This window comes from Protobothrops mucrosquamatus, unplaced genomic scaffold, assembly GCF_001527695.2.
Source record: "Protobothrops mucrosquamatus isolate PMUCROS unplaced genomic scaffold, P.Mucros_1.0 scaffold_9, whole genome shotgun sequence".
NCBI classification, from domain to species: Eukaryota; Metazoa; Chordata; class Lepidosauria; order Squamata; family Viperidae; genus Protobothrops; species Protobothrops mucrosquamatus.
Window position 1 is genome coordinate 1,018,276 of NW_015386085.1, and position 23,248 is coordinate 1,041,523.

The 23,248-nt window shown below is 36.3% G+C and overlaps 1 protein-coding gene across 1 annotated transcript in view; it reads right to left on the reverse strand.

The window, feature by feature from the left end:
* LOC107289643 (partitioning defective 3 homolog B) overlaps positions 1 to 23,248 on the reverse strand; it is a 187,930-nt gene that overhangs the window by 30,531 nt on the left and 134,151 nt on the right. The window contains exons 11-13 of the mRNA XM_015818469.1: positions 18,438 to 18,525; positions 16,786 to 16,904; positions 329 to 373 (exon numbers count right to left, since the gene is read on the reverse strand). Of these exons, the coding sequence (XP_015673955.1) occupies positions 329 to 373; positions 16,786 to 16,904; positions 18,438 to 18,525 (252 nt within the window). The remainder of the gene's footprint in view (positions 1 to 328; positions 374 to 16,785; positions 16,905 to 18,437; positions 18,526 to 23,248) is intronic.

A 23,248-nucleotide genomic window follows, 5' to 3' on the forward strand; every position in this document is an offset into this window, starting at 1 on the left:
ACTTAAATAACAACAACAAAAGCAATGAGCTCCTAATGAAACTCCTTACCACTTTCACCATGATTTTCCTTTCCTCCCTAGTCTCCTTTTAAATGGCTTTTTTTAGCTATAACTGTTTACTTGGCACACATAATTGTTTTTAATTAAAAAGCCATGCTACTGCTGCTTTTGCAAATTATTCAATTTTCAGTCAATATCCCAGAAACAAAAAAAGCTTAATTTTCCATTACAGATTAGAGATTCATCTTGAATAGGATTTAAGTGACTCTCTATTTTATATAATATTTTAATTGCAAAATATGATAAAACTAGGAAAAAAATATCTTACCTAGTTTCTGAGCAGCCAATAAGGCAACTTTACTTTCATCTGCCACTAGAGAAAAGGAAGGAAAAGAAAAATACATACAAATCAGATTCAGACCTGAATGAAGAAACCATATACCATGAGTAACACCCCGGACTATATTGCAAAGCAGATGCACTTATTTTTGCTAAGTTTTTCTTTTTGGTGTCTAATTCATAAGCCATAAATAAATATAAATTATAAACACATTTAAGACCCTAATTAAAGTTAAAAATAGCCATGGTTTATTAAAGTATTTCTAAACAAAGGCGATATTTCAATCACACCACATATTTTTCCAGCCAATTTCAGTGGAAGGCAGCTTGGACTTTTGTACAGAGGTAATTCCAGTACACAAAAATGGAAGCATAATAAAATGTACTTCTGGTATACTTCACTCTTAAATGTAAAAAAAATCCACAATTTTTTCATGTTTTTACCAATAGCATTTTTAGCCAATGTTTCTCTTGTAGTTTAATCTTATGACTGATTTTTGTTGCTGTATAGCCACAACTGGGAGTCTGAAAGGGTCTCAGTCCTTAAAAACTCCTGTGGCTCCAATCAGAATTGAATGCTCCTTCTCCTATACACACACATGTCTTCTATTCACATTTGGAGGAAGGCTTCCATTGGCAAGAAATTCTAGAGCAATTCCACAAGGAAAACCCACTGTCTCCAAACAGTTTTGATGCCATTAACATGAAAATGATTAATATTCAGGTAAAATAACGAGGAGACATGGGTTGAAATCTATTTTAGCACAGTCAGTCAAACCTCCAAAAATATGCCACCAGCAGGCATCCCCAAACAAAAAGTTTTTAGTATGAAAAATTTGGCAAATCAAGATATGTTCATTACTGTCAAGGTGGCCTCTGTATTGCCCCCTCCCTTTCATAGTTTTTTTTTCTTTTTGCAGAGAAAGATTGGAAAACTAAATTTATATGAGCTCTAATATAATAGATCTGGACAATGCAAAATCTCTCCACTCCTTTCCCAAATGTCTCAATAAAATTTAAAATATTTTCCATCTGTATAAAGCCTAAGAAAAACACTTCACAGAGAGCAAATTAATCAATTAAGGTCATGTTTCCACAACCCCCCAAAACTTTCATGCTTTTAAGGATCTAAATAAATTACTTTCCCTGATCTAAACATATTTTAGTCAGGGGGAAAATCAGTTGCTAGCTTTCCAGATGGATATTATCCTTACACAGCCCTTTCCACATAATAAAGATATAGTGCCATCAATTAATTTTAAGTCAATGATTGTGCCAATAACATTACTTCAGCAGCTCTTATTTCTGCATTGCAGTGTTTCCACATCTAAGGATGGTTCGAGAACATATCAAATGGCTCAGAGGCATCCTTTTGCAAACATTTTAGCTGTTTTGTTTTTAATGGAAACTCGTTCGTGTTACTTTCTCCAAAAAATGAACTCATTTTGAAGACCTCAACAAAATTGACAGATAAAATTCTTATTTCAAGCAAAGTTCAATAGATGAAATTGGTGAATTGTTGTTTGTTTCAACTGCTCTTACCAACATTAGAGACAGCATCAAGCCAGGATTTGATAGCCTGGTACTTTAAATGAATCATCATTAGAACAAACCACTGCCCAGAATTTCAGAAGCTTTGAGCAACATGTTTGCATGTATTGTGTGTGATTATGCAGGATGAATAGCAACAACTATTTGATACTGTATTGCATACTTCTTTCCTTCCCTTCTCTTCACAATAGAACTCAAGAAATTAACTTATTCTGAACTCACTAGAATAGCTATTATATTCTTTTTAAAGTACAAAACAAGGTTATCTGAATGCTATATGTATGACTGAAAAGTAACATTTTCTCTCTCTCTGTCAAATCTCCTGAATACAGTTAAATGTCTTTGGATCTAAGTACCTGCAAATCTTTTTCCAAACCATCTAAAATAATATATCAGCCCTTGGCAGAAATCTATTCTGAAACAGGTAATAAAGAGTTGGGATAAAATTCTTTATTCTAGGGGCATACAGCAAAATCAAAATGTAGACAAATCTTCACAATGTTATAATTCATAACATTATATTTTGCCAGGATTATCTCACTTCCACACATAGTATTGTTATTATCAGGACAATACAAACTTTCTTTTTCCTTAATAACACCTCTGCTTTTCATTCCTCAGTAATGCACAGCTAATGAAAGCTAGCATATGGCTTCCTTTATACTTTTGTTGCTGCATGTCTTTCTCATACACTAAATGAAGCACATTAATCCCCTCACAATGAAATATCGCCAAACATTAATAATCCACATTCTAATGGAACCTGTAATAGCCATTATCACTTCTACTCAGTTTCCAGGTCATAATGATCAGTATTCTATTATAGAAAAATTACCAGGAAAGACTGTCCTTAGCAGAGAGCCACAGAATGGAAGCAATCTTGGAAACAATCTGTCCAGTATAGTACAGGTTACTACAGCAGCCCTGACAAATAGACATCCACTGAGCCTCTGCTTAAAGGCCTCCCGTGCAGGAGCTTCCACCACCTTTCAGACTACTTTGATCTATTGTTAAACAGTTCTTATCATTAGGAAACATTTCTCATATCTAAGCAAAATCTACTTCCTTTCAGCTTAAAACAGTTGTAGGCAGAAACTCTGAACTGAAGAGTGAATAGAGGTTGTAGAAGGATGCTACAAACAACAAAAAGGGGCTCTTCAGCTACATTCAAGAGTGAATATGGTAAAAGGATATATCATCATCTTTTGGGGTCGACAAACTCCATTTTGCATGATCAAATGCAGCATCTGAGTCCAACTGGGCTGGATTTACTGTGTTTTGCCATCTTTGGCCTTCCATGCAGGTGCTTGCCATCTGTGTTGGAAGGCAATGCAGGCAACAGTGTCAGGTGCTTCTCGTAGGATATGACCATATCATTGTAGGTGTTTCACTCATATCTTCTTAAATATTGATGCAATGCCCATTTGCTGCTGTACTGTGTCATTGCTGACATGATCAGAAAGAGAAACACCTAACGATCACGAAACATGCACATCTCTGTGGCATGTAAAGAGTGCTCTATGCATTTGGTAGTTGGCAAGCACTCAACACCCTGTAAAGTTATTGCATGTACCATTTTTATGCACCTTTTATTTTAGATAGATTGGCATGGATTGATTGCAGAGCATTCCAGTGATCTTCTATCATAGCCATGTTTTGTTCTAATGATGAAGCGCATGCAAGAGTGAACAAAACAAAAGGATATATTGCAAATGATAAAATAAGCATGGGATTATTCAACTCCTGTTATTGTTTAGTATTGTTTAAATGTGTCCCACTAAGAAATTTTGAACTACAGGATGTTTGATTAAAATGTGATCTGGAAGAACATACTGAACTTGAATGAGTACAACCCCCCAAAGCCATAGGAATTGCATCTGAGTGTCCTGAAAGAAATTGCTAATAGTCTTGCCAAATTTTATGTTTGTCTTAATTGAAATTTCAGATAATTGGAGGAGGAGGGTCATTGCTTTTATTCAGAAGAGGGAAAAAGGAAGATCCAGGAGCTAGAGACCAGACCATATAACACTGAAACCATAAAGAGGTTAATCTGTCAGCACTTTAAAACAATATATGAATTACCAGATGTCAGTAAATATTTGCCAAGAACATATGTTGCCAGGCTAAACTTCATTTCCTTAACAAATTGGAGAAATGCTGTAGAACTATTTAGCAAAGCATTTGACAGAATACCCTTGGACTTTATGTCTGATACACAGTTAAATGGTGGATTGAAATGACAATAATATAGTTGGTTTGAAAACTCTATTCAAAGAATGCTCATCAACATTTTTTCATCAAACGAAAGAGAGCCACTGAGTGGGGTGTCACAAAGTTCAGACTTGTCCTCTTCAACATTTTTATTAATGAATCGAATAAAGAGGTGGAGGGAATGCTTAACAAATTTGCAGATGACACAAAATTAGTAGTTAATACTCTAGAAATAAAATTAAGTGATTGTGATACATTAGAGGAATAGACTGAAAATAATAGGCTGAAAAATTAAGAGAGACAAATGCAAAATTGTTCACTTTGGAAAAAGAAATCAAATGCAGAGATATAGCATAGTCCAAAAACAGTACATTTGCAAACTGGAATTATAGCTAATCTCAAGATGAAAATGAATAAGCAAGGGGTCCTAGCTTCTAAAAAGGCAAATGCCATTTTTGCTCAGATCACAGGATTCCAAATCATAAATAGTAACTGTTCCCTTATATGTTGTACTTTGTCTATATCCTACCCCATTTGTGCTCATACCAGGTAACATATTTTAAGAAAATGTCAGGAAAAAAAACTGAAGAAAGATGGGGCCAGAAATAAGTCCTGTGGGAAGAGATCATGGGAACTGGGTATATTTAACGTTGAGAGAAGATTCAGCTGAGAAGCAATAGAATAGCTCTTTTTAGCAACCTAGAAGGATGCTATAGAGATATTCAAGGCTGTTCCTTATCAACCTAGAATGAAAAATGGAATACTGTCTGAATGTTAGGGAAAACAATGGTGCAATCAAGCAAGGGAAATGGTGAACATCTTAAAACAAAGCGTGGTTTACCATAATTTGAGGAGACTTTACTGGGATTGGGCACTTAGAGCCTAGCTGGACACTTTAAAGTCTGTGATTTTAATATTTTATGAACATTAGCCAAAATACTCAGCACTACTGTGCCTTTTCCATTACATTAAATATGTTTATATTTTAAGTTACCCTATTGTTAGATCCTGGGGGTTAGAGTTTAAATACTATGCAAGTTATACATGAATATTATGTTTTTGAGCTATTTTCTTAAACAATTTACTCACAATAGGATTCCAATATAGACTGCCATTGTCCCTCTTTCCAGAAAGAGGAAGCAGTGAATAAGTTCCGTAGCCTCATCAACATCTCTAACAACCCCCATGCATTTGACAAGAATTACTTCTCACAGCAAATTCAAATGCATTTGCCCCTGGGATTGCTGGCAAAATAAGATGAAACTCTCAATATAGCTAAAGCAAATGACGAACGCTAGCCGTCCAATTACGATTAAGCATGCTCCATAACCATAACATGGTTATGTATGTATAAGAGAGAGAAAAATAGGCAAAAATACAAAATGCCTGCCTTGCCTAGAGGTCATTATTGGAAAAGAAAGAGCTAGGATACTTTGTTTCTCCATGACTTTGAATTCTATAGAGTTGAGTCCAGTTGATTTCCTTTGGATTTTTCATGTGTGACAAATTTCTACCTCTCTAAATTTGTGAGAAAGGTCAGGCAACTAAATACTTCTGTATACAAACGTATGTAACTTTAATAAGTAAAATAAATAAATACATGTGATGATTCATAACCTTGGATATACAAAAACTTATAAAACTATGGTAATCTGTAAGGTCTACAATATACTAGGTTAGCAAGATGAAATTCAGTCTAGGCACAAGTATTAAACTGACTCCAATTGAATCAAACAGAGAATCAGAGAATAGATTAGAAATGATGACTTGCTTTTAATTAAAATGGGCATAGAATTATTAAATATTGATTCCTTAAGAATTCCATCTACATGATGATTCCATATGATGAGAATTAATTATTTGCCAAATATTCAAAGAGAGATTTCATAAAACAAATAATCTTTTACGGGGTTGGGTAATTTTCTGAGAGAGAAATACAATTAATCTTTCTCTAATATGTTTGGGACCAAGAGATTTCTGCAGAAGTTGTTTAACCTAGGTTGAATCAGGTGCAGGAGAATCAATTCAGGAAAAAATGGCAGCCATATTCTCAGTGAAAGACATGAGCTCCCATTTCTACAGTATACAATTCTTAAAATGAGCCATTTAGTACTTATGCAGAAACAGAAAATGCAGTAAAAATGCTAATAATTTTAAGATGAAAGGGATTCTATGCATAACTTACAACAGAAAAAATACAAGCCATAATCACTACTGGTATAATCCTCTGCATTTCCACTCAGAAATAAATCTACCAAGGCAGAAGGACTGATTCCCAGTTAAATGTTGTATGTCTTTGAAACCAGCTTGTTCAGGGTCAGGACTCTTGACTTTAAAAAAATTGATCTAATGTCTGAGAACTGGGTCTTTATATTTATTACATTTCTGTACTTTCATCATTCTCAAGGTGGTTTACAAAACATCAAAGATTATAGAAAATCAGAAAGAACAGTTAAATGAGCAGAGGAGTCGTAAGAAACCAGTAAAATGTTAAAAGCTTTAAAAACATATTTTAAAAACAGTAATGCCTTTCAGGAAACATTTCTATAATATTTCCATTCATCAGATTTCTACAGAACTACATCTGTTAAAATGAAGCAACATTGCTTCAGAATATATGTATCTCAGCGAATGTAGAATTGGCACTTTCTGAATATTTCTGACTATTTGCCAATATAATTGTATAATTTGGGATGATGGTCTTTAAAACAGATAGCGGATGAAATTTTACCAAGTGTAAGATTCACATTGCCAGCACAATCATGTATCAGGTTAAAGAAAAAAAAGGGGATGGGGAGTAACAAGTCTCCAAAACCACAAGTTGCTACACTATCAATTCATCTCATGATTACTATGTACATAAAGAGGATCTCATTTTCCCCTGAAAGGTAATCTTCTTAAAAAAATGTTTAAGATCAGTAATTCTATGAAGTGGTCTGTAATCAGAATAAGCCCTGCGGTATTTCTTTGACATTTCCTTAACATTTGCTCACATGAAACATTTTCACTATCTTCTCATGTTACCCCATTTCCTTTGTAGTCTATGGAGCTTTTCAGTTAGGCCAAATTAAAGCAGCTTACCAGGTTCCTTCAGAATAAATATTTCACTACTTCAAATCCTGTACGCTGTTCCTCATTTAAAGAGAAATCCTCCTTTCCCTCTTTACATGACTCCAAAGTGATCCCTTGGAGGCTGTTAGATGTTTATGTACATGGTATTCCTGCCTTTGTGATACAATTTCCTTTTTCTAGGCTAAAATTCCCCTTCCACTAACAGAGTCCTGATATCTGTACAATTCAACTAGCGCTTGGTAACATTGCCCTGAACAATGGAAAACCAGTAATGTTTCTTCATCGGTTTACTTTGCAACAGAAAATGTTTGGGATAACATCTGGTGAGCTTCCCAGAGTTGCTCTGGAGTTAACCACCATCAAATTGAATTAAGTACACAAATAAATAAAAACAATTAAAAAGAAATATTGGATGTTCTTACAAATCCCTAAAAGTTGCAGATTTGAAATTCAACTTGTTTTTCCCTCCAAAAAAGTACATTTATTCATCTATGACTTTTAATAATAGTAGCCAAATGCAATTAACACCTTTTTCCTAAAATCCATGTGCTATGCTAATCAGGGTCAAGTTTATCACATTATTAAGGAAGGTAGCATTTTATTTTTATACAGGGCAGCAGCTAACTTCTCAAATGAGCAGAATAATNATGGAAATGTAGCACTATTTTTCTACTTTAACATTATGAGATATTTTATACAAATTGATGCACAGCAAAATTGTTGCATGTTGATACTATTCAATTCCCTATTTAGCTGCAAGCTAAAACTAATAGGGCTTTCATTCTTCTGACTATCATTTCCTTTCTGTAGGTAAGAAGACTTTTTATAAGGCCCAAGTAGGCTTTGTGTATATATGTTTATGGAAGAGGGTAAGTAATATTAATATAAATAATAAAATGATAGGGTTTTTTAAAAGTATTTGTCTCTTGTTACTGCTTGGGAAAAATTCATTTTTCATGCAGCTGGAGAAAAACACTGATGCTCACGTGATTGGTTAATGCATTTTAGTGCATAATGTGGCAATTATTGCCTATACAACTGTCCTATTGTGCCTGAATAGGAAGTGGCATCATCCTTACAATAAATTGTACGGTAATTAGCTATTTCCCCTCATTTCCTTTCTGAACTCCAATAACACTCAGCTATATCATCTGTCTTGTTTATTTGCAAAAGTAAGATCAAACCATCTGTACTGCCACTAAATTGGATGGACTGTAATTTTCAGATCTGTAAAGCAAAGGTTAAAAGTTCAACCCTTGGAATTGTTCACCAAGGGTCAGAATGTATTGAATTTAGGTGCCCTAAGAGATCACATGCATAAAGATAACTGAACCACCAGGATCACCAACACCTCTATGGGGGGGGAGAGGAAATTTTTTTTAGCATAACCCAGTAATTTAGGGCTTGCTAACAAAATCAAGCCTTCTCATCTCTCAGTCACACAGAAAGGGAAGCTTTGGCCACCTGCTCCTTTTGCATCCTTACCACAGGCACTCTCAGGTCAGTGGCTTCTGAACTTCAGTTATAATGACATCTCCCAAATAGGGATCATCTATTATTTACATAATTATTTCTCCCAAGAAGCTGCAGTTGCCAAGAATGCATAATTAACCAACGACATCTTTTCCTAGAGTTTCGGCTCATTCCCCTTTAGTTAATGCTTTTCATCAGACTGGCTAATTTAGTTATTACACCAATTCTCCTTTTCCAAACTATGCGTAGCTAGTAAATTAATCAGAGGACAATATCTAACAGGTTTAAAACAGAAAAAGAGTAAAATATTGAGATTTTTCTCATCAAAGTTTGTGAAATACTTCTCAGCAGCAGTGACAACTTTCTATGGTCTTTGACCATAACAAAGGTTGATTTGATTGGAACGCTCTACTAGTACCAGATGCTGATCCTATTTGGGTCAGTTATTTTAATTTCAGTGATGAAATGCAGTGGTCCACCTGCATGCTGCACATAGATGAAATGAGAGAAAAACTGTAAGGGATATAATGTTGAATATTATAGAGCAGGGGTGTCAAACTCGCAACATCACATGATGTGTTGCGACGTATCGCAACTTTTTTGCCATTGCCGGCAATGGGGTGGGCGCGGTTTTGCTATGATGCATCCGGCCTGCAGGCTGACAGTTTGACACCCCTGTTATAAAGCCATCCCATATGTCCCCTTTGAAAAGCAAAAGCAAAAGGCAGTGTAAACATTTTTAAAAACCTAGCAAGGGACACAAAGTAAGCAGATCTGGCTATTTATCTGACTCTGGATCGAGTTGTACTTCCTCTGAAGTACTCTGGTTGTCCTTCAGCGTGTTCCTAAGCTCAGTTTTACTTGTTAATGTCACATGGAGTTGGAAAGCATTTCTCCACCTTCAGCTGGCGTCCCAAATATAACCCATGCCTGAAGCATGCAGGCTTGCCAGATTGACTAAGGGTCTGATACCTTGTGGGGTTGCCCCTGAACAGCCTTCAAAAGCTAGTTGGTGCGGAATATGGCTGCTAGGGTTTTGAATAGCTCTAAAAGATTTGAGCATGTAATTCAACAGATTGCACTGGTTAGCTATGTGCTTCTGGATGCTGCTTTGTTTTTCATTTTAAAACCCTAAGCATCTTAGGACAAAATGTTGAAAAGACCATCTGCTCCCATATGAATCTGCCAGATCTGTAAGTACAGCCTGAGTGGCTTCCCTTTCAGTTCCCATCTCTTCTGTGAAGCCAGTCAGTAACCATGCAGAAGTTAGCTGCTCCCACTTCAACATCTGCTCCCATTTTCTGGAATTCCTTGCCACCTGAAACTTTTCAGATATAAGCTAAAGATGTAGTTTTCCTCTAGCACTTGGTGGCTCTATTTAGTTGATGGCCTCAGGCATGTCAAACTACTGGCCCGCAGGCCAGATGTGTCACGCCAAAACCGCGCCCACCCCATTGCTGGCAATGGGGAAAAAGTCGTGATACGTCATGCAACATCATGTGATGTCGCGAATTTGACATGCCTGGTCTAACTGGTTCCCACCTTTCTGACTGAGGGATGTTGTAAAGGGATCCATTATTTTATTTCAATTATGCTTTTAAAATGTAGATTATATTTAAATTCTGTTTTCAGTTATGTTTTCAGTTTTAAATGAATTATGAGAAAAGTGAGCCCAAATATGTCAAATAAGTATATGAATGAAACATGTGAGCTGCTTTTCTTTTACACCAAGTTTGTCATCCAGCTGGTACTTCTGGACAGGAAATATAGTGCTTAAATGCCCTTTTTATTTTGGACTCAAAGGAATTTAGAGTAGAAGGAACAATTATGAAGAAATATTTGATTTACTGAGGGTTCAGGCTGGCTTTCACTACCTCCAAGAGTCACTGATCCATCTCTTAGCTGCACTTTATGTGTCACACAAGGACCACTGCTTCTGCACCAAGAGTTCTCAGAAACCTGTTCCTATGAATCAGGCAAGATTGAATGCCTAATTATGACCAAGATGGATAATAATCTCAAACTATATGTTAAAAATAAGAGACAGGTGACTGAATTTTCTTCCAAACTGGAAAGATTAATTGAGAAGAAGAGCTAGGCAAACCTATCTCATGTTATTTTTGTTATGGTTAACAATGAAAAAAAATCATTTCAAATTTTCATCTAGACTGATAACATATTTATCAACTAAGCATGGGTTTGTCAAATGCTCAGGAATGAGGAAAGCATTATCCCTTGGCAGGTATTTTACTACACAGTTGCATATGTGGAGCAGGTTCATGTGTCTATACTTCTGGATAGTACCACATTTGAAGGGCACGGTTCCCTAATTCCTACATCAAAAGTAGTTTCAACAGGAGAGACAAACTTACCATGGTGTGAGTGGACAAGGCCGTTCATTTGGAATAACTGTACTGAACTATGTTTCCCTGATGATGAAATATTAAATTCAGATTTTTCGCACTGATTATATTTGCTAACAGAACAAAATTAGTATGAAAACAGGTGTTTTCTTATTATATTCAGTAGTACAAAATGCACCTACCATCTCTATAAACCCCGCTCTTTAATTAAATAAAATTAATTAAAAACATACTTTAATTAGATATATCGAGTTTTAATTGCAAGCTCATTAATTGCAGCAAAAAAACCCTCTGAAAATGGAGATGAGGATCTAGTAAAGAAAAAAACACAACAGTTTGGCAGAAGTGCTACATTTAAAAACAAGACTGTTTCTTGCACATAACTAGCAACTGGCTTGCCTTTAGTGTGGTTTAAATTGTGGGATAGAAAACATTTAAAAATAGGTATTCTCTCAATTTTCCAGCCAACTAGAAACATGCTGGTGGATAAATACTTGATTGCATTCGCTTTATTTTGTCCTATTCCTCACCTGAAAAAGTCATAGTAGCAGAAAATTTTGCTTTCTGCTCCAAGTCACAGGTAATGGTTTACAACTATAACAGAGCGTGCCCACTGCAGTCAGAAGTCGTGACAGTCATAAAGTTGGTCACCCATGTGACTGGCCTGATTTTGAGGCCTTTTTTGTGCGGTTGTTAAATGGCCACTACAGTTTTTAAGCAAATGCCATTGTTGTTAAGGGAAGCAATTATTTGCTATGAGCCAGTTTTGTAGAAAACAGAAAGCGCCTGTACGGTGCTACAAATGGCTGTAAATGAGAGCCAGCTGCCAAGCCCCTGACATGAAGCCACATGTGGGGGGGGGGAGGCAACAGTGAGAACTTCAGAACCAGGTTGTAGGTATCCCTAGGGACAGTTTTGAACAGTTGCTAAATGACTGGCTATATGTCAAAACTATCTGCATTTCACAACCTTTTATCTAACAAAACATAGTATAAAAAATAAGCAAAAAAAATAAGCTTCATGAGAGTTTTATCATAGTTTTTTAATTAAAAAAAGACTGTACGTACAGGAGAAGGCCTTGCAGCTTCTTTTGTTGTATATTAGATGACCAGGGTGATGTAATGTCAGGAAGGACCCAACTTCAACTCTAACCCTCAACATGGAACCTCAAGGATTTGGGCCATTTATCATTCTTTTAGTATGAGATAGTTACATTACAAGTCAATTTGACTGTTCATAGTTGATGTATTAGAAGAACAAGTATTTTATTGGAAAATAAATATATATTCTCTATCTAAATTATAAGATGATTCTACACAAGGAATATTTTTGTTTGCAAGATAAACATTTGCATATATAAAATTCAAAGAAATAGACAATGAAGAATAATACATATGGAAAATACTTTGTAAATGGTTTTGAAAATGTAAAAGATCGTTTGACTACTCTGACCTGTCTATCATCTTCTTTAATATTTATCTTTAGACTTATTGAGAGAGAAATAAAGATATACACTCTGTCATTTAAATTGTGGAAGAAAATGGCTTTTCTTTCTTTATAATTAAGCATCTTCAGTTCCTGTTCTCTGAAAGCTTTGCTTACTGGAAGCAATGCCTATACAATGTATAGTAAATAGAAAGGCACAGTTGGCAATGGAACCAACAGACCATAAGCTACCATACAGGAATGTATTAGTGCAGTGATGGCGAACCTTTTAGAGACCGAGTGCCCAAACTGCAACCCAAAACCCACTTATGCATCGTCGGGTGCCGGGTGGGTGTGGTCGATTGGCTGGATGTGGCCAATTGGGTGAGTGTGGCCCGTTGGGTGGGCATGGCTGCGGTGGTAACGGCGAACTGGTTGGGACTAAAAAGTTCAATCAATCAATTCCAACTTTGCAAGATCTTTTTTTTCCACGAGAAGTTGAAATTGACTGATTGATTGAACCTTTTTTTTTTTTTTTGGCACACAGCGGCGGAGGCCTAAAGCGAAAAGGTTTTATAAAACCCAGCTGAAGGCCTAGGACTGGGGCGACAGCGCGCGTGCCCACAGAGAGGGCTCTGAGTGCCGCCTCTGGCACCCGTGCCATAGGTTCGCCACCACTGTATTAGTGTAACAATTATACAGTAAGCAATCATCCGTTTTCATCAGAATATGAATCAAATGTAGTTATTTGTATCCTGCAATTTGAACAATTTTAGGTATTGCAGAAAAACCTGTTGCCCATATCATTTCTGTAACATGTCTGTCACATGTAGAAACTGTCTAAACATTCCATAAACTCAAACCCACAAGCTGTATTTTCACCTTTGTCTCATCGTCACATTAACATATTCTCTGCATTAGGACAATTTCCAATTGACACTGAAGGCACCAAGCTTTGAGGTTAGCAATAGGTATAACGTGCTCAATTGCAAGACTGATGCTGACGGGCTACAAAATACAAGGCCAAGTTGAAACACCCACCTGTGCAGTAACTGTGCACAAAAGATCTGTCACCTTTCTTCAGAGAAAGCAATTTCAAATGAAATTGTTATATGCTGTGCCAAGAGTGTGGAAATTATTTTCTACCACAGTTCAATACATTTTGCACAGTTCTGACTGATAGCAAGGCACAATGTTGACACCAATAATGTGCCTTTAAAAGTAAGCCGAACAGCTGTTGTTGTTACTCTTATTATATACACAACAATGTGAAATCACAGCTGCCAGTTCTTTAGGTGGTATTGGCCTTCATACACATCAAGTTCTTCCCAAGAACCTAAAATGCTGTAATGTATCAGGGTACTGTATGTGTAGATCCAAGCATTGTGGCCTTTTGCAATTGACTAATACAAATTTTGTCAGTGCACAGTGCTGTCCAAGAGTTTTTGGTATGGCACCTAGTGCAGGGCTTTTCAACCAGTGGTACGGGTACCACCTGTGGTACATTGGCACCTGGCAGGTGGTACGTGACCATCCTAGAAAAGTAGCGGGGGAGGGGAATGAGCTGAACTGGTGGTAGCACCGCACAAGCCTGAGCGAGAGACGGCTGGAGCTGCAGGGCTGTCAGGGCTCAGTGGAAGCGCCAGGATCAGCGCCAGGCTCCAGCTGGAAAGCAGCACTGATCCTGGCGCTTCTGCTGAGCCCAGAAGAAGCGCCGATCAGCTGGAATGCTGCAGCCTCTCCAGGGTCTTGTGATTTACATTCAGATGTTTGGCAACTGATTCATATTTATGACGGTCACAGTGTCCCAGGGTCATGTGAAGGGACCAAAACCTGCTGCAACCACCCAGCAGACGGGGGGAATAAAAACCAAACACCCCCCACCCCATCCCCACTGCCAATCCTCAACAGAAATGCTCACAACAATGGAAACCTCGGACAGGAGGAAGAGCGTGGCTGGGCGGGTAGGCAGGTGTCTTGCTCGTCTGTGCCTTGGGGGGCACTTTTTTCAGTGCCATTGTAACTTCGAACAGTCACTAAGCAAACTGTTGTAAGTCGAGGACTACCTGTACTTTATCACTTTTGGTCATCACGTTTTTGACACCTTGCTAGGCGACTGGTGGTACTCGGATGTTGCCATATCCTAAAAGTGGTACAATGGGTGAAAAGGTTGAAAAGCCCTGACCTAGTGTACTGTTAGCCACTGGGATCACCAAGATCAGTTTATGCCATAATGTTTCAATTTTGATTTTTAAATCTTGATACTTTGTGATGTTCTCTAATTCTTTGTCTCTATTTTACTATTCCCTGATTTTGCCACATCAATTATCCACACTTTTTAATTTTCAACCACTCATGGTATATGAAGTCAAGATCTGTATTTGGAAATTCCACAATATTTTAACTTGCTCATTTTCAATTATGTTTTCAACTATATGTTCCCACCAATTTTTCATTACTGGCACATATTTTTTATGGATGTTCCAGTGAATCATTTTGGTGACTGTGTTATGTTGTTGTTTATAAACGTTTTGTGCAACCTTTTTGCACAAACTGAGTATATGATATACTATTTTTTTTACTTCTTCGCACAATCAGCACTTTGAATCATTTCATCATTTTTCAATTTTGGCCTAATTGAATTAGTTTAATTAGATTGCTCTTGATAAACAAAATCAAGCCTCCAGTTCCTTTTTTTAATGTTATAGTTGTAAGCTATTGCTAGGTTTTATTTTTATCTACTTTACCCTCTATCTCTTCTAGAGATTGACCATGTAGTATTTTTCCTTGCCAAAATTTCCTTTAATTTCCTAATAATTTTTTCAGTTATATTTGAATTTGGACAATTTTTCCCCACAATTCAAACATTTGCTTGAATAGCCTCACTTTGTTGGTTCCAATTTGTAATAGCAACCCATAATGGCACAATTTTCAAACACAACATAGTTATATCTTATCTGTAGTTGTGGTTCTTCTAGTAATCCTAGAGGACTCGGCCCTGGTTGCCCAGCGAAACTCCTGAACTCTAACATTTGACATGGTCCTTGCTGACCTGGACAACAAATGATCTGATACAGGATTCTTTTTCTGTATTCTCACTATAGTAAATGGGTTGATGGTTCTTACTGTTGCTTACACAGTCAGTCAGCTGTTTAAGATGGATTTAGTATTTTTATCCACTTATTACATCCTTCCCAAGGACCTGGGATAAGCAGATATATTGCTTGATGGTGGTAAAGATATTGTTGCAGGATGTAAGCTGCCTTTTGCAACTGAGTAATGGTGATTTTGTTGATGTTGATGGTATTCAAGTAATCATCTAGATGTTTTGGGATTGCACCCAAGGCACTTATTACTATGGGTACTATCTTTGCTTTCTTTTTCCATAGTCATTCTAATTTTATTTCCAGGTCTTTACATTTTGTGTTTTTTCCCCCTCCAGTTCCTTCTTTTCTATTCTGCTGTCTCCAGGTACTGCAATGTCCACTATCCAGACTTTTTTGTCTTTCTTATTGACAACTGTTAAGTCTGGGCTGTTATGTAGCAGATGCTTTTTCTGTTGATGGGAAATGGCTTCCAATTTTAATTGTAATCCTAAATGTCTAGAAAAAAATTATCTAATAATTTAAATCAATGGTGATAGAGAAACTTGGCAACTTTCTTGCATTAGAATCTTATTCCAATTTTTGTGTGTGTATTATTATTATTGTTGTTGTTGTTGTTGTTGCTGCTCACACAGTCAGCCAGATGTTTAGACTGAAATTGGCATTTTTATCCACCTATTAAGTCCTTTCCAAGGACCTGGGAAAGGCAGATGTTGTTTGATGGTGTTAAATTATTATTATTGTATTAGTGCATGTCATTATCATATTTATTTTCTTCCCATTCCCTAGACAATATTTTAAATGGAGAAGCAAAATATTCTAAGGTATTACAAAGAATAAGATACGTGACTTACTGAAGTTTTCAAGTTTTCAATTTTTATATATAGACATATATAAAATTTGCATTAATAAGGAAAGGTGCTTTTTTCAGGCATTAAGAGTAAAATGCCTTGATTCAGAGATTACCATATAAACCAAATATTGGGTTCAAACATTGCACCAAAATATAAATCAAGCAAATTATATTATGATTTAGTATAATACACGACCCCATTCAATCTCTATAATTACAGTTTCTAAACAACAAGTACTGCAATGGCAGATATTTTTCCTCCTAATTTTCTGCCAAACTTGGCCTTTCATAATAACTTTTCTTCCGAATTAAGTATTTAATTTAAGAAATTAATTTTAAGAAATAAAACAAGGGAATATACAGTGATGCTAAAAATCTTCTCACCACTTCTTACCAAGGTCCATGCTCTTGGAGGTCTTCAGGTTAATTGATTCTGTCTGTTTGGCCAGGGTCAGAGATCTGAAGTTGATGGGCTGATCTGGCAAAAAAGTCTCTGAATCTCCTACTCTGCTGCTGAAAGAAAGAAACCATACCAAGCATGTGGGGTGAAGATCAGATGTAGTAATTAAACTCTATACAATATGATGCATTTTCTCTCCTCAGCTATTATAAGTCATTTGAGGGGGTTTTTTGCATGACTTATTGCTTACATTAAATCTAAATTTACTTTGGGTAACTATCATCCAACCCAAAGGTATAGGTTTTTACCTTTTCTGCTCACTTTATCATTATTTCAGTACTAATAAGGCATATTAAAGTTTAACAAAGTGCATTAATTTAAGTATTAAAAGTGTACTATCATCTAATACATTTATCATCAGGTTCTTAATTTGTTTCCAATTAGATAAAATTCCTAGCTGCTCTTTAATAGGCCCATGCTTATGATTAAAAGAGTGAATATGCAGTTAAGAAGCAGGGAAATCAAGACCTAACTTAATTATTTCTCCTTTCAATTGAAAAGATCAAAGGCATAGTCCAATGTCCTGTAAACATGAATCTTTTCGCAGAATCCCTCTCTCTTTAGCTCTGCTTCCAAATTTTGTCCAAAAAAGGCACTCCAATTCTGTCTCAGCAGATTTGGAGGGCTAATAAAGAACTGTGATGGGGAAGGGAACTGTGATGGGGAACTCTTTTGATTCTGCTAATTTCCATCACTGGAACTATTAGATTCCAGCCCCCTATTTGGTCCATGATTGTTTTAGATCTAAATCTAAAATTAAATTTAAAAATAATACGGTATTCTGAAAATTACATATTTCCAAAGATTTCCCTACCAAAATTTCACTGAAATTTGTGAATTATATGAATTACATGGACACACATTCTGTCTCAAAGAAGCACTGCAAGTCTCTTCTGAGGGAAGAGGAAAACTGTATAAAAACTGGACATTTTGAAATATCTTTCTAATTAGAAATGCCGAACATTGCGATAGGGAGAACTCTGGTGAGAAATTGTACATGTATACAGGCTTCCCAGTCCTTCCAATCTTATCAGGTTTGCAACATAACCAATTTTTTAACCAGCTTCCAATTCTATTCAGAATGTTGGTAAAGAATCTCCTATCAGAGTGGAAAATAAGATAGGAAAGTGGAAATTGCTCTAAAAAGGGACAGTTCCATTTAATGAAATTGCAAATCCCCTATGAACATAAGAACGCCTCCCCTCCATCCCAGTATGCAATGAAATATAAAACTGCAAAATGCCCCCAAATGAAATTTTTTATAAGAAGAAATAATTACTAGTAGTAAAACCATTATTACAGTAAGCAATTCAATTGATATATTTGTTGGATTTAAACTTTGAAGATTTAACAATTCAGTTTTGACTGGCCTCAGTTTCTTCCTACCCAATGGGGATAATGGTATCTAAACTCAGTGAGTGTAAGAAAAACAAATCATAATATATTTGGAAGATGAAGAAGGCTGAATATCAGAGCATATGTTATGGTGCAAATGAACTGTAAAGCAAAACTATTTTTCACATAACATGAAAGAGACTCATTGCTATCACTAGACATGAAATCAAAAATAGTAAACATCTTCAGACCTATGATTATAATCTGTGAATAGCTTCTCACTAGGATGTGGAGGCAACGGGGGTGGGACTTCATTTTCAGCTGTGCCGCTTTCAAACTCTGAAATTAAAGGGGGAAAAATAAACAATGATAGAAGCAAATATTTGTCTGCTGGCCAAAGAACTGAACTGGCATGCTGCATATCTCTTGAAGTAGTGGCAATTTTATACAAATCTTCAAACTAGCTAAACTAGAATTAAAAATACACCAAGCAAAAAATATTTCCCCCTTAGGATTTTCAACAGACCTGATTTCTGTTTGCTCATGTATAATTAAAGATAAACATATTGAAATTCATCTTATGATGAAAAATGAAAGTCCTATGTTGATTTTAGTAATTTCACTGGATATTCTCTTTCCCATATCTAAGCTTGAGCTAAGACTTAAATAAAACACTCAAAAGGGTGCATGGATGCTGTATCAACTATGCTGCCATATAGTTAAGCTGTGATTCAATTTTGTTACTCACAAATTGTTATGTATTAGAAAACAAATAAATAATATATATCTAAAAAAATGGATAATGACAGCATACTCAGTTTTCATTATCTGTAACATTCTTAATCCGAATCTTGGCTTAATGTATCAACCATGTGCAAAATTACTCCCTCATGTTGTTGCTGTCTGAAACATACATGACATGCATATTTTTCCCAAGGTAAGAGAAAAACCATTTGCAAGTTAAGAGAAGAAAAGCATAATGAATTCTATATTGACCTTCTATCCCATTGAGAGTTGGGAATCTTATTAACTAATAGATGCTTTTAATGCGGGAAGTACTTGGGGGGAGGAGAGAAGAAATTAATATCATCCACAAACTCTTATTATCTTCATCTAGAAGCTTTAAGAGATAAAATAATGAAGTCTGACCTTCTGGAACAAATTATGAAAGAATGAGTAACTGAATTTTTTATTATAGCCCAAAGCCAGCAACTTACAGCAGCCTATGGACATTGAAATGTCCAAATAATAAACAGATAACTATTTAATCATGGAAAATTTGGTTTACCAGTTGTGCTGGCAACCCTTACATGCAGCTGCACAAAATTTTGCTACCTTCTAAGTTCCAGCAGACCATCTGTCTGCAAGTAAAAGGGTAAGCAGGAATTCATTAGTGCAATTGGGAAGCGTGCTAACAGGGTTGCAATACAATTACTGGGTATATCCCTACAAAATTTGAGAATAACAGGACATACTTTGGAAGGTATGCTTCCAATAGTTTTTTTTTTTTAATCTGCCTTTCTGCAGAGCAAATGCAAGGACAGTAAACTGCATTTGCAGTGGTTAAGCTACATGCTTCTGAGCTAACTTAAGGAAATACAGACCCCATTCTAGTTGTAGGAGAAAGGGTTCAAATGGCCTTTGTTTTAATTTTAAAACAATCTAGTTTTAAAAAGTGTAGTGGCTAGTAGCTGGGGAGGAGTGAACAAACACATTGTGGGACTAAGGGTGGCACAATACATCAAGCTTGACCCAACTATGCTACTCCAACCACAGAAAAGCATGGGTCACCAGAGGTGAGGATACAAAACTGGCTGGGACATTCAGGATGCTTAAACAAACACTCAGGCCAAATCTAAGTATCCCTCCCAACTCTATCAAAAAGCAGCCTCTGCTCCAGCTAGTCAACTAGAAAAAAAGGGCTTTATTCCCACAAGTGATATTTCTCACTACTCTGGCCTTTATAAAATACAGGGTTTTGTTTGAACATTAATGTATCAGAAATGTGAAATAATTTGGCGTGCATTTATTATAACCTTTTCTGTGAATACCATGAAATGTTATTTTTTTATTTGAAACATTTATTACAATTTTTGTTAAAGATGAAGGAGGGATATTTTGCTGTGACACTTTAAAATGTGAAGTTCTACAAATGGGTCTTTTTTTTCTTGTGAAAAATGATAGCGGACACAACAATAGAAAGAATGGTAGGGAAAATAAGATATATTGTTCAGGCAAATAGGATTCCCTGCATGCATAAATAATCTGAATCAATGACATCCGGGAACATAACTTTACTCTGATAAAACTGTAGCTGGAAAAAGCTGTGCATATAAAATACAGTCTATCTGTAATGGTCTTAATTTGATAGATTAATCAATTTTGATAGTTGATTAATCAGTGGAGAACAAATTTAATTAGTAGTGCAACACAATAAAAGTTCAGTTGTTTATTTTGTTAAAGTTATACTATTTCAATTCTCATACATATGATTGTAGTAATGAATGAAGAAGAAAAATTATCCATTTTAAATAGAAATTCCAAACTTCCCATGCTTATGGCACTCTAATCCAAATCTTATCAGGCAATAATATGTGAAAATAATTGGCATACTCAGGAAGATTTGCAGATATGAAGAAAACAAGACAAATACATAAATAAATAAAAACCCACAAAAACTTTTAAAAGTAAAATGGATCTGAATGAACTCCTCCCCCCAGCAACTACATACAGATAAGTCCTTAACTTATGACTGTAATTGAGTCTCAAATTATGGTCGTAAGTTCTTGTGGTTGTTAAGTGGATCACCACATGATCAGAACCAACTTTACAACATTTCTTGTGGTAGCTGTTAAGCGAACATGGCAGTCGTTAAGCGAGTGCAACAATTGTTAAGCAAATCCATTATACCATTTTCGCCAGAAATAGAAGTAGATGCCAGAAATCAGCAAAAATTGATGAAAACTGCAATCATGTGTCTGTGGGACACTGCAAATGGTCGTAAAAGTGAGCCAGTTGCCAAGTGCCCAAAATGTGATCACATGACTATGGGAAGGGGCATGGCCATCATAACTTCAAAATCAGGTCATAAGTACCTTAAGTCAAGGGCTATGTTTAATAACTCAGTTGCATAGCATGTTCATTGAGATGGGGGGAGGGATAGGCACACTCCAGGTTGCTTCTCTCAAATTTGGTCATCTAGTAAGATATAGGAAACATGCCTTCATAGTAGTGGTCTTGGCCGTGTGGAAATATTTTATGTTTTGAGATCTGGCAGGCTCCTAACTCTTGTAGACTTTTGGAAGGCTTTAAAAAGCTGGCTTTCCCCCCAGAAAGGGGTAGGGTGAGACTGGACTTTTTAAGCATAGTTATAAGATTAAAAAGTGTTCTTATCACTGTTGTCTTGAGCTGCCCGGAACTATGGCTCATAAAATGGGCTGCTGTACATATGTCCTCCTCGATTTAGGAACTAGAATTTGGGACCAGAACTTCTATCGCTAAGTGAGGCAGTTGTTAAATGACTTCCCCACCTGATTATACAACTTTTTCTGCCATAGTTGTTAAGAGAATCACTGAATAAATTACATGATTTTGCTTGTCAGAATCTGGCTGGGAAGGTCACAAATGGTGATTGTATGACCCTGGGATGCTGCAACTGTCATAAATACATGCTGGTTGCCAAGCTCCTGAATTTTGACCATGTGATCATGGGGACACTGTGATAGTCGGGAAGTGTAAGTCACTTTTCTCAGCATCATTATAACTTTGAACGGTTGCTAATGAAAGTTGAGGATCACCTTATGACTAATCTTAACATCCAGTCTCTAAAATATCATAAAGCCTTTAGATACGACACATCAAAACCAGGCCCATAGACTACCCAAACCAACAACATAACTGAAAGTTGATAACTACATGATGGACAAGAAAACTGTCAATAAAAATAATAAAAATATATTGGTCTAAATGGCACCGAGTGGGACCTGGGCAAATACTTTAAGACAGTGATATAAAAGTGCCCGCCTAGAGCAATAGAAAAATTAAAGCGTTATTGCCAATTTAGGGGAATTTTGAACAATATAATCCAGGTGGGCCCTAAGCTTACCAGATGAGTAAAACCCTAACCCTTACATTATTTCTGTAAATAGAACGTAAGAATAACCCAAGACTGATGAAAAATTGCACAGGACCACTCTACCACACTTGAGCAATTTGATGCACGATACCACTTTGATGCAATGGGCCTTTTCTTTTTAGAACGCACAGCAGTACTTTTAAAGGTAAATTGTAAATGATCTTATTTTGAATTCACTTTTAAACCTGCTTTTTGAGATAGTTAGGCAAATGTTTACCTGCTTTAACATCACAAAGACCAGTTATAATGATTGTAATCTATATGGTAGAGGTTACTCATGGATTAATGTGTTAAGTGAAGATAATTTAAAAGATGCTTATCTGACTATCCTCTTTCAAATTACAAATAAATTACAATAAAGAGAGAGAATATATATATATATATATGTAGGTCTTTGGTCATTCGGGTTCTCTCCCGCGTAAAATTGGAAGTATCCTGGCAACGTTTCGACGAAGTCACATTCGTCATCTTCAGGCTGGTGTCTTCAGCTTCCTGCTTCTGGGAGTAGTGTGTGTGATCGCAGCTGTTTCTTCCTTTTAACTGCCAGTATACAGTTTTAACTGCCAGTATACCCCAAAATACAGTTCACCATGGAAACAGAAGCTAATAACCAACTCCCCTTCCTGGATGTCCTAGTCTACAAGAAATCCAATGGCTCCCTAGGACACACCATCTACCAGAAGAAAACACACACAAACTGCTATCTGCACGCACTCTCACACCATCATCCAGCACAGATCAACTCCGTAGCCAAGACACTCATCTCCAGAACAAAACGCTTAGCTGATGAACAACACCTAAAAACCGAACTACACACTCTCACTAATGTACTAACATCCAACGGATTCCAAAGAAATAAGATTACCAACCTAATCCAAAAAGAAACCCCCACCAAAATCCAAGACAGAGAACAAGAAAACGGCAAAG